Here is a 15,916-nt window from a genome sequence, read left to right on the forward strand (position 1 = left end):
TTTGATTAGAGTTTGTGCTGAAATTTGTTTATCCGAATTAATTTCGTCTTGTGTTTGGGCAGAGACTCTCACAACTTAAGCAACCCGAATTATTTTTCCAACGTTGCATTGAATGTAATATAATCAAATTCTACAGTTTAATATTATGTTTTATGTTTGTAGTGTTAGAAGAAAAAAAAAACATATATTTATATTCCAAAGAGTTTTTTATTTTTTTTATTTTGTAGATTTGATATTCAAGAGAGTTAATATATTAGTTTAGGACAACACAATCCGCAGGGCCCTAGAGTTTTTCAATTTTTTTTTTTGGGTTGTGTTTGATATAACTCAAGCTTAATGCAAATTTGTTAACATCAACTTAAGTTTGGCCGAGAGACTGGACTCGGGTTGAGTTTAGACAAATCCTCTAAACTTCGAGTTGAATTGTAAACACATCATCAAAAACCCAATCAAGACTACCTTAATAGTGAGGGGAATTTTTTTTTAACGTCTCTCATATTAAAATTTTATAACATAAAGAATATGAAATAATTTCACAGTAGTTGGGTTCTCTTAAATTTTTACAGAGAAATTTTGATTCAGAAAAATTTCGATGGTTTGAAATTTTTCTGCTTTGCTCAATTTCTCTATGTTTTCAAATTTTCTCTGTATTTTTAAATTTTTTTGGTTTGAATTTTTTCTAGTTTGCTTGCTAATTTCTCTGTGTTTTGACTAATTTTGTCTAATTTGCTCACAATTTTCTCTGTATTTTGAACAAACCAGAGGAAATTGAGCTACTCACAAATCAATTTTTATATAATTTTTTTAAGAAAACACAATGCTAAGTTCATCAAAGAACTTAAAATACAAAATCTAATTACAATTTAAAAAATAGCAAACACTACACATCCCAAAATATCAACAAAAAAAAAAAAAAATCGAAGCTAGAAATCTAGCGAAAATCAAACAAGCAACATAAATTAGTGGGAGTTTAATGCAGGGATGGGAAATTGAAATACTATAGAGAATTCGAGAGAAAATCAAAGAGACAATTAGTCAAAGAAAATCAAGCAAGGCATAGAGGAAAAGAGAGCCCAACGTATTCAAGAGAAAATTAATCTAAAGAGGATATCTTAGTGTCAGAAAAAATTCCTCTCAAAGGGAAAATTACACATAAGGTGACAACTAATCAGTGAAAATCAAACAAGTAACCTAAATTAGTGAGAGTTTAATGTTTTCAGGGAAATTCAAATGCCAGAGAAAATTCAACTTAAGGAACAACTAACCAGTGAAAATCGAAAAAATAACATAAATTAGTGGGAGTTTAATGTGGTCAGGAAAAATTAAAATGCCAGAGAAAATTGAAAAATCAAATAAACAACTAACCATAGAAATTCAAATAAGGCACATAGAGTAAAGTGAATCTAATGTGCTTAGAGAAAATTGTGATGCCAAAGAAAATTCATCTCAAGAAGAAAACTACACACAAGGAGATAACTAACCAGTGAAAATCAAACAAACAACATAATTTGATGGGTCAGGGAAAATTTAGATGCCATAAAAATCAATCAAGGCACTAATGACAAAGAAATTGTAGAGAAATTCATTTTAATCAAACTACAAGTTTCAACAAGATCAACCATGCACATAAAGTAAAGTGAATCCAATTTATTCAGAGAAAATTGTGATGTTAGAGAAAATTCATCTCAAGGGAAAAATTGCACACAAGGAGACAATTAACAAGTGAAATCAAACAAGCAATATAATTTGATTGTCAGTGAAAATTCAAATACTAGAGAAAATCAACTAAGACACATAAGTTAATGTGATTATAATTGTGATTAGAGAAAATTTTGATTCTAAAGAAAATTCATCACATAGAGAAAACTAACCAGTGAAAATCAAACAAGAAATATCAATTGAAAAACCAAAGAAAATCCATCTCAACCAAACTAATGGCAAAAAAATTGTGGAGAAATTCATCTCAACCAAACTATTAGCTTCAACAAGATCAAGCAAGCAAATAAAGTAAAGTGAATCTAATGTCATCAAAGAAAATCAAGATGTAAGAGAAAATTATAGACATAATCACATAACAAGCTTCAAGAAGATACAAAATGCAATCGAAACCATAATTAATTTGAATATTATTACGAAATAGAAACTCTAATTAATTGAAGAATATTATAAAATGAAATGAACTGTATTATAGAGAAAAACTAGTTCAGGAATAGAAACACTTACCAGAGTGAGGTGGTGATAATGAAACCCTAATTACGAACGAAGATGAATCGAGTTGAAGATGAATAGACTTAAGGATGAAAGTAAAATGCATCAGAGAAATTTCTGAGAAGAAATCTCAAAGATTTTCATGAAGATGAAACCCTTGCTTTGCTAAATGATTGACAGGGTTGCCAAAGGCTTTGAAAATGAAGGAACCCAAGTAGAAAGCTTGAAGAAAGAGAAGAAGGGGTGTGAGATTTAGATGAGCAAATTGAATTCAGAGAAGAAAATCCTAAGATTGAAGAAGCCATTGTTATTTGCTTTAATTTTATTATCATTCTCAATTCAGAGAGAGAGAGACAGTGGCAAAGTCGGTAGTGGTGTGAGAGGCGAATGAGGCTATGACGGGAGAGAGAAGAGATGAGAGAGAATGAGTGTGATATAGATATATGGGTGTGAGTGCAGGATCTTAAGCTACAAAAAAAAAATACTATAGACCACTCCATCACTAAAAATTAGAGAGAGACGTTAGACGAATTTTTCCTAATTGTAATACTCTCATGTTTTGAGTCACATTTTTTTTTTTTTTTGGTCAAACTTGAAATAAGTTGAAAATTTTTGGATTTCCCCAGAACTACAACTTCCTTTGGCTCAACTTTTTAGTTGCTTGTTCTTCTGGGTTAATGGGTTTTTATTTTAATGATTTCTTTTATTAAAAAATATATATAGTTAAACTTTTATTTAGTTCCAATTTTTTGAAAATTGATTTTTTTTTATTTTTTGTACTTTTTTTAAAGTGAATTTTCTTAATATTTTAAGTAATTTTTTTAACTTTTTAAATGCACCTCACCTAAATATACATAAAAAGTAAAATATTTGTAAGAAAATTAATAAATACACAAGAATATGAAAATGTATTGACTTTTTGTAATTTTTTTTATATTTTTAGTATTTAGTATTTTTTTTTAAAATTCACAAAATTATACTTTTTAATTATATTTGTATTAAATGTATCTAAAAACTAAAAAAATATTTAAAAAAATTAAAAAAAATTAGTGAAAAAAAAGGAAAGATAAAAAATTAAATTCAAAAAATTAGAACCAAGTAACATTTTAGATCTATTAAACTAGACAATCCTACAAACTTTTACAAAATAGAGAAAATTTGAAAAGAAAAAATTACTAAAGTCAAAAAAAAAAAAAAAGGCTTATTTTTTTAATTTAAATTTTAAGATGAACTTAAAAAAATTATTTTGAATCCCTAACATCAAAAATAATAATAATTATTATTATTATTATTAAAAACGAAAATAAACACCCAAAAAAATACACACAGTGATCCAAAACTGGCCTGTAGGAGTGGATTGAGTTGAAAATGGGTTCAATCCGTGGACTCGAGCGTACTGTTGGATTCGCAAGGTTCATTATATATTTTGTTTTAATAATTTAAATTGTTTAATATATAAAATTCATCAAATATTTTATAATTATAAAAAATTATATTATTACAGATACAAAATACACAATAAATTTATATGTTAAATAATTCAAATTATTAAAATGAGCTATTCAAATTATTAAAACGAGCCTTAGGCTCCGTTTGGGAAGAGCTATTTGGGGCTTTTTTAGTTATTTTAGTCACAAAAGATAAAATAGACTATTTTAGCCACAAAAAATAAAATATCACATCCAACCCATAATCATTATACTCTTCTCTCACAAAAGAAGTCAAAAAAGTCAAAAAATCAAAAAGTCCTTCCCAAACCAAGCTTTAGCCTAGGGGCGGTTTGGGATGATATAAATAAGTGTACTTTTCGACTTTTTATGAAATATAAATTAGGTATGAGTTGGGTTTAAAGTGATATATTAAAAATGTGTTAAAAAATAATGTAATTTAAATAAAATAATGTGACTTAAATAGAATAGTAACTTTTTAATTTTTTTTAAATCATACTAAACAAAACTTAAAATAACCAAAAACCAACCTACTCCAAACGACACCTTAATAAATCCAAGCCGCTAACAATACGATAGTCTAATATGCCTTCCTTATTAGAACCTCAACTAGTGTCTGGATCACACGTGACAATCATAGACATGGCGTGAACACCACGCACCAAAGCGCATCTTAGCTTTTCTTTCCTATTATATCTATATATATCACTCTACGGTTCAGTAGTTTCGTGTACAAAAATCTTCCTTAAACGACACTGCAAAATTCGTTCATTCCTTCGACACTCTCTCTCAACCCAAGGGTTTGTATTCAAAATCTCCATCAAAGATCACAGCTTTCCACTCTCTCTCGTAGCTATTCTCACTCTCTCTCTCTCTCTCTCTCTATATATATATATATATTGATCCGTATCTGATTGGAGACCAGAAAATTTTGAACAATTTCACATTTTTCATACATTTTTGTGTCTATACAATGTTTATTGAATTGTATCTATTGGTCAAATATTGTTAAATTACTTCATTGTTACTGTGATTTTATTTGATTTTGATGATCAAGGGTTTTGTTTTTTCAAATAGGGAGATTGAGGCAGTTGTTTCTGTGCTGATACAATCCAGACAGTAAATATGGTATGTTCTGTAATTGTGATTTCTTGATAATAGTTTTGTTAGTTTGAAGAGTATATTTGATTGGTTTCACTGAGGTTTTTGCTTTTGTCTTTGCTTTTTAAATTTTGGAAGTACTTATTAGTATATTGAGGACAAATTTAGGTAGTGTTTGGTTCACTGGAATGGAACGGAATGAAAAAATGATCATTCCATCAAAATGTTTGGTTGACTAAAAAAATAATGACAAAATGCATTACAAATAGAAGCATCATTATCATTTCAAGGGAATGGTGATTCCATATGAAAAAATGATCATTCCATTCCATTCAATTCCAACTCATTCCATTGAACCAAATAGAGCATTAGAGCAATTGTTGGTTGCGAAAGTGAGAATTTTTTTATTGTTTTCCTCTTTTTTATTGCCATCAAATCGGTGCTTAAATTTGGTTCTAGATATTATCAGTTTGAGGTTGAAATTTAAAGTGAGTAAAAAAAATTATATTTTTGCATGAGTAGTCGATTTTCAATTTTTCTACATACATGGTATTAGTATTAGACCTACATTGGCTTGATAGTATTGCATGAACTTTACAGATACTTGTTGGTTAAACTTATAATTCTAGACATGATATCTGAGATATATTACTTAATTAATCTAAAAAATGTATGAAATCGTCAAAAAGAGAATTTTGTTTTGAGCATTTTTTGGTTCATGGCAGACTAGAATTGACTGTATTGTCATATGTGGTAGAATACATTCCAATTGTTTTTAACTATGATCCATGTACTATTTGGGAAAGAAAGAAGAGAAAGAAGAAGATGAAAAAGAGAACTGTCCTTTTGTGTTTAATGCTTTTATGATTTTTGCACAATCTGTATACAGCTTCTATATGTATTACATATCCCTTACTGTAAATTTCCATTTGATAACTATTTGTTTATGGACATTACTGTAAATTTCCATTTGATAACTATTTGTTTATGGACACGTTTGAATTATATTCATTGCTTCACTTTTAATTACTATATTTTGTAGCCCAAATCAGTGCATATTTAGTTATTTCAATATATATAGATATTGTTTAATTATGTTCACTGTCTTAATTCATTTCATTAGATGTTGTAATAAAAATAAAAATAACAGTTAATAACTATTACAGTTACTATATTATTGTAGTTGTTGTTTATATCATTATCACTGTCATAATTCATTCCATTGGTGGGGACACATTGCAGTATTTTGATGGATATGGATATCATGGAACATCATTTGAGCAAACATATCGATGTTACCCTGCATCTTTTATTGATAAGGTAGGAAAGCTTTTCTCAACATGATAATTGTTTTGTTTTGTTTGATTCACTTAACTAATTTGATTTTATTCATTATACTGTTTCAGTTTTATGTTTCGTCATCTTTTCTATGCCCTCAACCAAATTCATGGCACGCTTTAATCAAATGTAAATGTAAATGAATTCTGGAAAATTAACAATTAAGATGATACCATATGTGTGTAAGAATCCTGAAAACTTTTCTGTATATGCAAAATTCAATGTATCAAAGATTACAATCAGATTTTAGATTATATAGCCCTAAATCCTAAACCAAAAAGGAAAATACAAATACAATTATGTCTCTAACAGGACTCTAACTCAATAACACAATCATGCCTCTAATAGGACTCTAATTTGTACAAAACACACTCTAACTCAATAACACAAATTTATAATATTCTATTATATTCTAACACCCCCGCTCAAACTCAAGGTGTTTTAGCAGAAAACACTGAGAGTTTGCTAAGAAGAAACTGAAACCGAGCGGTAGTGTGAGATTCAGATACAGATTCAGATGCAGATTCGATCTCAGAAGGCATCCAGAACATCAGTTTCAGAGTCAGAGACAGATTCAGATTCAGATTCAGATTCAGATTCAATCTCAGAAGGCATCCAGTTGACTAATAGATAATAAACTGACAGATAACTGAGGAACATATAAAACGGACGGAATAGAGACTGCAGACACAGCAGACAGTATGACAGACCCAACAGATATAACTGACTCGACTGAGAATCTAACTGAAAAGATGAAAGTGCAACGGGGGAGGTAGACTGAGGAAGATGCAGGCATTCCACCACATAGAGATCTCCAACTCTACGGCCGGTCCCAATCTGCTTCTTGGATACCCGATCCTGAAGAGGACCCAAGCAAACCTGAATGAGAAGAGGTGAGAGCGGAGGCAGATGGGGATGACTGAGAGGTGGACAAGATATGCTGAAGTTGTGCAACCTGAGCACTCAGGGAAGCCAAGTCAGGATCAGAAGCCGGAGCAGATGAAGTATAAGCAGCAGGAGGGTGAAAAGTACTCGGAGCAGGACCTCGGAATTGTGGCTGAGATGATTGAGCAGACTGACGGTGCTTCTTAGGACAGTTGTACTTCCAGTGACCCTTTTGATGGCAGAAAGCACACTCATCTAATGCTAAGGGCCCCTTTGTGGGTTTGACAGAAGACTGGGGCGGAGACGCAGATGGAGGTGCCAATAGGGGTGGCTGTGTTAAGAAGACTGAAGGAGACACAGTCTGATTGGTTATTTTGAGACGTGTTTCTTCGGAAAGAAGCTCACGAACAATAGCATCCACAGAAGGGAGAGGAGAACGGTGAAGGATGCCACCGCGGATAGCCTCATACTGAGGAGAGAGAGCCGTTAAAAATTGCACCAAACGACCCTCTTCCCTAAACTGCACATAAGCATCGAGGGCTGTAAGACGGGGAGGTTCCATAAGAGCAAGCTGATCCCAGAGACCCGTCATCTCAACATAAAAATCCTGAATAGATTTATCCCGCTGACGAGCATGCTAAATAGCGGACTCTAGCTCATACCGTTTGGCAAAGTTAGACTGTTGATAGACACCAAATAAGTATTCCCACACCTCTTTGGCAGTAGGATATTTGGAGAACATCATTCCAATGCGATCTTCTACAGAATTATGAAACCAAGTCAGAATTTGAGCATTGTCACAATCCCATGTGTCACAAGCAGCTAGATAATTGTCCTGTTTTGGATCCAAAGGACGTGGTATAGACCCAGACACATAACCCCATTTTTTGCGACCCGTAAGAAAATTCTTCATAACAGTGGACCAATAACCATAATTGGCACCAGTGAGCCTACAGCTGATAGCCTGAATTTTATCATCCGACATGATGATACTAAAGAACCAAGAAACTTGAAACTTTGGGATCAAATTATAATTTCTGAGAACCTTGGGTAAAAGAGTAAAAATCAGACTACTTCTTCTTCTTCTTTTTTTTTTTTTTTTTTTTTTTTGAACAGAATAACCAGACTTGTTGACAACCAGTTTAGAGATACCAAAGCTAGTATCAGATGAGTCAAGATATAATAAACCAAGAACCAGATTTTCCAAAATTCAGTAACTCAAACAAAAAAGTTTCTAGAAGTCAAGAACTAATAGCTAGAAATCCCATGTAGAGAAAGAGAAGCACTGAGATCACTTCGAAGCAACCAGCAGATGCGACAAAGCAACCAGCAAAGTAGCAACAAACCACAGACAGAGCGAGACGAATCAACCCAAAATTATATAAGAACCATTAAGCAGACCTTTGTGAGGAGAGAAGCAGACCAGACCATCGCGCAAGGCACGAAAGAGGCAGAAACAGACAACCAGCAGGTTGTGACGATGGGTCTTGACCTGAACCCAGATGGATTGCGACGAACAGACGAATCACGATGGATGGGTTGATTTCGAACCAGACGAAAACGAACAGAGATGGTTGCTAGGGTTTCGAATCCTTCAGATTAGGGTTTTGAACCAGGCTCTGATACCATGTAAGAATCCTGAAAACTTTTCTGTATATGCAAAATTCAATGTATCAAAGATTACAATCAGATTTTAGATTATATAGCCCTAAATCCTAAACCAAAAAGGAAAATACAAATACAATTATGTCTCTAACAGGACTCTAACTCAATAACACAATCATGCCTCTAATAGGACTCTAATTTGTACAAAACACACTCTAACTCAATAACACAAATTTATAATATTCTATTATATTCTAACAATGTGCTCCTTCATTTCCCTTGAAGGCCTTCATGTCTTTCTTTACTCATTTTCGTGTCCAGCCACATCAAAAAAAAAAAAAAAGAGAGATGGAAAATAAAAAATATAAAAGGAAAACAGTGGAAAGGGGGAAAAAGGCTGTAATTGTATGTTGTCTTTTACTTATTCATATTCGAATTTCTAATTTATTTGTTTCTTTTCAATCCTGCAGCCACAGATTGAAAATGGTGATAAAAGTAAGTTATCAAACTCTAAACACTTGTGTGTGCGTGTATTAGCCTTCTAAATGTCTTAATTTTTTATTTTATTTTTATTTATTTATTTATCTTTTCACTATGTTGTTGCAGTTATAATGCCTCCCTCAGCCCTTGACCGTCTTGGTTAGTTGATTTATTTGAAATTTTTTATGATGGCTTATTATCTTTTGTGGTTAATTCAAAATTTTTTCCTATTATCATCTAAAATGCTAATATAAGACTCTATTCTGCAGCATCTCTTCATATTGATTATCCTATGTTGTTTGAACTTCGCAATGCTGCTACTGAGCGCATTTCTCATTGTGGTGTTCTTGAGTTCATTGCAGAAGAAGGCATGATATATATGCCTTACTGGGTAGGCAACCAGTAGTGTTTTGTATACAAGTTTTGTGGTTTTGGTATATTTTTCTGTGTACCAGTGTCATTGAGGAGTCTTTTTTTGCATTTATTCTCCATTGAAACACCCTATGTATTGCTTCATTGTAGATGATGGAGAATCTGCTCTTACAAGAAGGAGACATTGTGCGAGTGAAAAATATGACTCTCCCAAAAGGGACATATGTTAAGCTGCAACCCCATACAAAAGACTTCTTGGATATATCCAATCCAAAGGCCATGTGAGTTTATGATCTTTGTGCTTTGATTTTGTTATTAGTAGAATGATGTTTCCTGGCCTTGGCATCATTTGGCCTTCATGCAATTTGATTGTCATCCCGACCAGTAAAAGAACATATATAACTCTGTAAATTATACCTAGCACCCCAAGAATTTTTCTCAAATTCCACTTTGTCCCTGTAATTTCAATTGTGATAATCAAAAGCTTTTACTTTAGGTCAAGATGTAATATAACCCTCTTGTCAAGCCTTTGTCAGTGCTAATAAATGGAAATGATGAACTTACCTATTTGCCCTTATGTAAATTTTTTATTCCACCTCCAGATGTTTCAATACTTAAGAATGGGGATATATCATTGGGAAAAAGCATCTAGGTTTGGATCAAAAAAAAGATTTACCCAACCTCTTAGCCTACTCTCTCTTTACAACACCCACCACTGTGCCCGCCACCATCATCCATTAAACAAGACGACGAATTTGGTTAGGACTTGAACCAGATAATGTAGCAAGAAGCCTTTAAACAATATACATGGAACAAGCCTTACTGAGCAACCTTTGAACTGTCAATCACCACCACAACCAGAGAAGAGAGGGAGGAGAAGGTAGACAATTTGAGACTCATCTCTCGAATGGAGACTAATAAAGGAACCAGGGATGCCCCATGAGATTTCTATGACATTTTGAAGCTTTGAGGGAGTTAGGAATTCTATTTTGTTTTATGTTCTGGTGTTACCTGTCTGGATAAAAAGTTCTGATATCAGATAAAGATGTTGAACCAATTTTATATTATGGCATAGTTTGGGAAGTTGGTTTTGGTGGGTTAGGGGCTAAAATAGCCACAAAAAACAAAATAGACTATTTTAGCCACAAAAAACAAAACATCAAATCCAACCCATAATCATTACACTCCTCTCTCACAAAAAAAGTCAAAAAAGTCAAAAAGCCCTTCCCAAACCAGGCTTTTTAGCCCCAGGCTAAAATAGTCAAAAAGCCAAAAAGCCAACCCACTTCCCAAACGGAGGCTATTATGAGTAGATCTTCTAATTTGAATCATTTGTTCTTACCTCATGCAGCTTGGAGACAACACTGAGGAACTTTTCTTGCTTAACAACAGGAGATAGTATTATGGTGGCATACAATAATAAGAAGTACTACATAGATATCATTGAAACAAAGCCTTCTCATGCAATAAGTATCATTGAGACAGACTGCGAGGTGGACTTTGCACCTCCCCTTGATTACAAGGAACCTGAAAAACTTGTTGCCGCTGTTCCTCCAAGCAAGGCACTGGCCAAAGGTGCAAATGTGTTGACTTACTTCACATATTAAATCTATGCAAGTTTCTTTTTCCATTCTTGACATGCCCATATCATCTCATCTTTGTGGTGTTCACCTGTTTCAAACTTGGTGAGGTTTATGGTTAATTTGTTGAATATTTGGGTATGTTATGCTGAGGAGTACATCATGTCTCTTTTTGATAGGTTTGAACAACCTGCTTTACCCATGGAACAAAATTTCGAGATCTATGTCCAGTTTTTGTTTCTGAGAAACACCACATGGTGTGAAAGATGTTTAGTTCAAGCCTTGCATACTCTGCTAATCTTCCCTACAACATAATATGAATTTACCATAAGCAAAAGGCTCCAAAAAATAAAACTATGACACAAGTCCACTATCAATTACAAATTAAGAATTAATTTAGTGAGACTATTACTTTTTTCCCAAGCAATTAGAAGTTCGGACAAATTAAATTCAATTGAAGAAATTAGGGTTTATGCTTTTCATTTACTTATCTTTGTCAATGAATTGCCTGTTCAATTTTAACTACTGACTGCTGTTAAGGCAATATATATCTAAGAGAAGCATCAAATTCTGCATTTATTTTATTAGTAACCATAAATGCTTTGGCAAATAGATCTACCGTTTGTAATACTAGAATAAGGATGACCACAATAGGGATGATGACATGGTCATCATACACATCTTCATGCATGCTTGTGCATGATTCAAATCAATGCTCCCATATTGAGAAAGTTAAGGTACACACTGCATTGATGTTCAAATGTCTGGGTTTGTTTGGTATCCTTGTACTTTTCCTGTAGTAGATTAGCCCTAATATGGTGAGGTGTCTGTGCATCCTCGCTAGGATGGTGTGCTAAGAGTATTTTATGGTCAGGTGTTAGACAGAAAAATGTAGTGTTGTTACACTCAATTTTTTTTTCTCTTTTTTTTTATTTTTTAAAACACACTTTAACATCTTCATTGTAGCACCCATTCACTTCGTCAATCAACACACTTAACACACTTGACACACTGCATTGGGTCCCTACTTTTACCACTTTTTATCAATTAACACACTAGTTCACACAATTTTAACATCTTCATTGCAGCACCTGTTCACTCCGTAAATTAACAAACACTTGACACACAGCATCGAGTTCCACTTTTACCATTTTTTTGTCAATTAACAAAAAGTAATACGCACAATTCTAACATCTCCATTGGAGATGCTCTTAAGTTTTTATTGTTTGGATGAAGATATTAACCTTTTGTTTTACTTGGTAATTGCTGGAAACTGCCTATCATCTTTGAAACTGAATTTTCAAGCTTAAATTGTAGATTCTATTAACTATTTCTTTCTTTATTTTAATCATTTTTTTTAAACAGTTCCTCAAGAAAAATAATTTCTGTTCATGCAGGTCAAGAGGCTCCAGCTGAAACCGAGCCAAAATTCAACCCATTTACAGGATCAGGGAGACGTTTGGATGGGAAACCCTTGAATTACCAGCCTCCATCTGTATCTTCCTCTTCCTTTGGGTCCAAAGACAAGCGACCAAACGTTGCCAATGGTGGTGGGCAGCGTTCTTCTGCAGGGTCTACTTCACAAGGCACCACTCGTGAAACTCAGGGGAAGCTTGTTTTTGGCGGAAATGTAAATCGCACAAAGGATCCACAAAAGGTACAGTGATTTCATCTTCATAAACTGCTCTACTCTTGATTTAAGGATATCAAAATATCTCAACCAGGGTTTTAAATATTGGCCAATACATATTAGAATTTTGGACTTCTGATACCAATATCAATGATATATTGGCTGATATCAGTACTTATCTCGCTACTGTTGTTTAAAACCATAGTCTCAACCCGTGAGGCTTTTTAATGTTGCAGGAAGCTGCAAAAGAGCCAAAGCAAGAGCAGCCCCCGAAGAAAGAAGAACCGAAGTTCCAGCCTTTTACAGGTAGAAAGTACTTGCTGAAGGGTTGACTAAAATCAATGCCTTTACATTATACTGTTCTTCGCCGTGCTTTGAGGATCATATTAAGCTGAGATATTGTACTATCAAGCAAATGGAACAGTGGATTCTTGTTTCAAAATGAAGAAGAAAATTTAAAAAAAAAAAAAAATTAACTTATACATTTTGTTTATGATGTGTTGCGATTGGGCCAATGTAAACCTCTTTTTCACTTCTTTGTCCTGCCCTTGCATTGTTGTTACCAATGTGTATCTTATTGGGACCTTATTGAGACTGACATCTCTCTCTCTCTCTCTCTCTCTCTGTTATTGTTATTGTTATTATTGTTAGGTTTAACAAATTTGGTCTTCTGGTATTGAATTTTTACTACAATTTGGTCATGACATTACCACTGAGAAATGCTGCTGTCAATATCTGATTTTGAAAATACCAATTGTGCCCCCTATATGGGCTAGTTAAGTGTTAAAATGAACCCTAGAATGCTCAATCGAATCTGGCTCCTTCCTATTTCTGATCAAGCTCCTTATTTCTGGAACAGTTGTGCTATGTACGTGTTAAAATGAACCCTAGAATGCTCGATCGAATCTGGCTTCTTCCTATTTCGATCGAACTTGGCTCCTTCTTATTTCTGATCAACCCTAGAGAGAAAGGGATATATAATGCACAAATGTGAGGCAAAATTTGTCTACATATATAGTGGCAAACATTTTATTTCACATCAATGCATTATGTGTTCGATTCTCTCTATATTCTAGACTTTCTCACTTTCTGTGACGATTAGGGATCTGAAGTACACAAGTTCATGTGATCAATGGCACCAAAACCTAATCTTAAACTCAAGACAGTTGGGGTGTGTTTGTTTTGGGATTAGGGGTTGGGATTGGACTATTAGTCCCACCGGACTAATAGTCCATTGTTTGTTTCATTTTTTTTACTCCGGACAGACTATTAGTCTTACAAATATGGGATTATCCTATCCCATGGGAGAGGTGGGATAGAAATCATGGAATTGGTAAATGTTCATTTTACCATCCATGCTATTACTTAGCAAACAATTAGAAAATGATAAAATAGTCTTTGAACATTTATAAATTATTTTTTTAGCGTAGTTAATTTAAAATTATATATTAAATAAAAAATTTAAATTATAAATTAAATTTAATTAAAAATAATAAATTATAAATTATGGCCTTATAAATTAATTTTTTTTAGTGTTGTTAAAAAATTAAATTTACATATCAAATTAAATTATTTTTTTAGTGTTGTTAATTTAAAATTATATATTAAATAAAAAATATAAATTATAAATTAAATTTATTTAAAAATAATAAATTATAAATTATGGCCTTATAAATTAAATTTTCTTGTGTTGTTGAAAATTTAATTTATATATTAAATAAAATTATTTTTTATTGTCATTAATTTAAAATTATATATTAAATAAAAAATATAAACTATAAATTATAAAATTAATTTAATTGAAAATAATAAATTAAAATAATTAAAATATTGTGCAAAAAATAAAATAAAATAAATTTTTATTTAATCTAGCTAAAAATAATTAAAATATTAAAGCTATGTTTAATATTGCTATTACTTAGTAAATAATTGAAAAGGATAAAATATTTATTTGAGAATTTATCATTCTTCATAATATCTCAAACAAATATTAGATAACTAAAAATAGTCCAATCCAGACATCTAATCCCATGACTAAACAAACATAGGATATAAATTTAGTCCAACTAAATAGTCCCGGGACATTGTATCTTAGGACTAATAGTCCGATAGATTGCAATCTCTTCTTATCCAGTCCGTCCAAACAGACGCACCCTTGAGGTCTTAATAATATGACACGACGATTTGAAGACATCTCATTTTGAATTTTGATAGACTCTTGCTACTAACAAAAAAAAAAAAAAAAAAAACAAAATAGTATATGGAACATGAAAATTCTATATTACACCTCAAAAATGGAGGTGTATACTACTGCATGTTTTGGTTATGACCTATGCAACCATTGTATTGAAATTGAGATTTTTTTACTATAAATTGGAATTCGTAGTGGTTGACCTCTACCAACATGATAATTTACTAGAAATCGGAATTTACTATTTCCAGATGATAATTTCATTATTGAATACTAACGTTACGTGATAATTTCTTTTTGAATGATAATAGGTCTCGATGATGAAATGTTATCACCGCTAAAAATATAGACAGATTTGATGATAAATTCTTTACTGTCTAATTTGTCATTAAAAAGAATAAGAATTATATAGATCATTTTAAAACTTCTTAATATTTTAAAACTTGTTTCTTTTATTATATTATCCTTATATATATATATATATATATATCAGATTTGTAAACACTCTCTCTCATAGTCTTTCTTTTTCCTTGTTTTGTTGTCTTTACCACTGTCAATCTCCATTGACACCACTGATGCTCTCCACCGGCACCATTGGCACTTTCCATGGAACTCTTTCTCTACCATCTTCATCGCCACTGTTGCGTGTCGTGTCTACGACTGCAGATTTGAGATCATTCATCGTCGTTGTCGTTACCAGAAAATGACGGTTTGCAGTTTGCAAACTTCAAATCTAAAATCCTTCACTCTCTCTCTCTTTGGTTCTAACAGTTCGTGTTCTCTGTGCGTGTCACTTACCATTTATGTTCTCTCTCTCTCTCTCTTCTTCTTCTCATGATACTCTGTTTTCGAAATCAATCTCTCTATCTCTCTTTTCTTTCTATGATGCTCTGTTCTTTGAACAATAAAATTTTATTTTGGTTCATGATGCAGCTCTCTCTTGTAAAGCCATTCTCGCAGTGTGTTTCCAAGTAAAATTTTATTATCGTTAAGCAGATTAGCATATCATTAACTAGAATACAATTTTACTGTTCGAAAAAACAGAGTACATAATGAATGAACTAGAGTCAAATTTTTC

The 15,916-nt window shown here is 32.4% G+C and overlaps 1 protein-coding gene across 3 annotated transcripts; it reads left to right on the top strand.

The window, feature by feature from the left end:
- The first annotated feature begins 4,243 nt into the window (after positions 1–4,243).
- On the top strand, positions 4,244–13,247 carry LOC114319808 (ubiquitin fusion degradation protein 1 B). Of its 3 annotated transcripts, XM_082868318.1 has the most exons (11): positions 4,364–4,505; positions 4,734–4,784; positions 6,000–6,077; positions 9,056–9,080; positions 9,192–9,224; positions 9,335–9,456; positions 9,588–9,718; positions 10,789–10,825; positions 10,919–11,012; positions 12,415–12,674; positions 12,884–13,247. In XM_082868318.1, the coding sequence occupies exons 2-11, from the start codon at positions 4,782–4,784 to the stop codon at positions 12,977–12,979; spliced, it is 879 nt and encodes a 292-aa protein (XP_082724444.1). In that variant the 5' UTR covers positions 4,364–4,505; positions 4,734–4,781; the 3' UTR covers positions 12,980–13,247. The 3 variants fall into 3 exon arrangements, with proteins under 3 accessions (XP_028122665.2, XP_028122666.2, XP_082724444.1); XM_028266864.2 differs by having other exon boundaries at positions 4,244–4,505; positions 10,789–11,012; XM_028266865.2 differs by having other exon boundaries at positions 4,264–4,456; positions 10,789–11,012.
- The last annotated feature ends 2,669 nt before the right edge of the window (positions 13,248–15,916 follow it).

This window comes from Camellia sinensis, chromosome 5, assembly GCF_055761805.1.
Source record: "Camellia sinensis isolate YWXY chromosome 5, ASM5576180v1, whole genome shotgun sequence".
Lineage (NCBI taxonomy): Eukaryota > Viridiplantae > Streptophyta > Magnoliopsida > Ericales > Theaceae > Camellia > Camellia sinensis.

Coding starts and splice junctions, on each gene's coding strand:
- LOC114319808 (XM_028266864.2), top strand. Junction 6,078..9,055: donor CTGCATCTTTTATTGATAAG/GTAGGAAAGCTT, acceptor TCAATCCTGCAG/CCACAGATTGAAAATGGTGA. Junction 9,457..9,587: donor TGATATATATGCCTTACTGG/GTAGGCAACCAG, acceptor GCTTCATTGTAG/ATGATGGAGAATCTGCTCTT.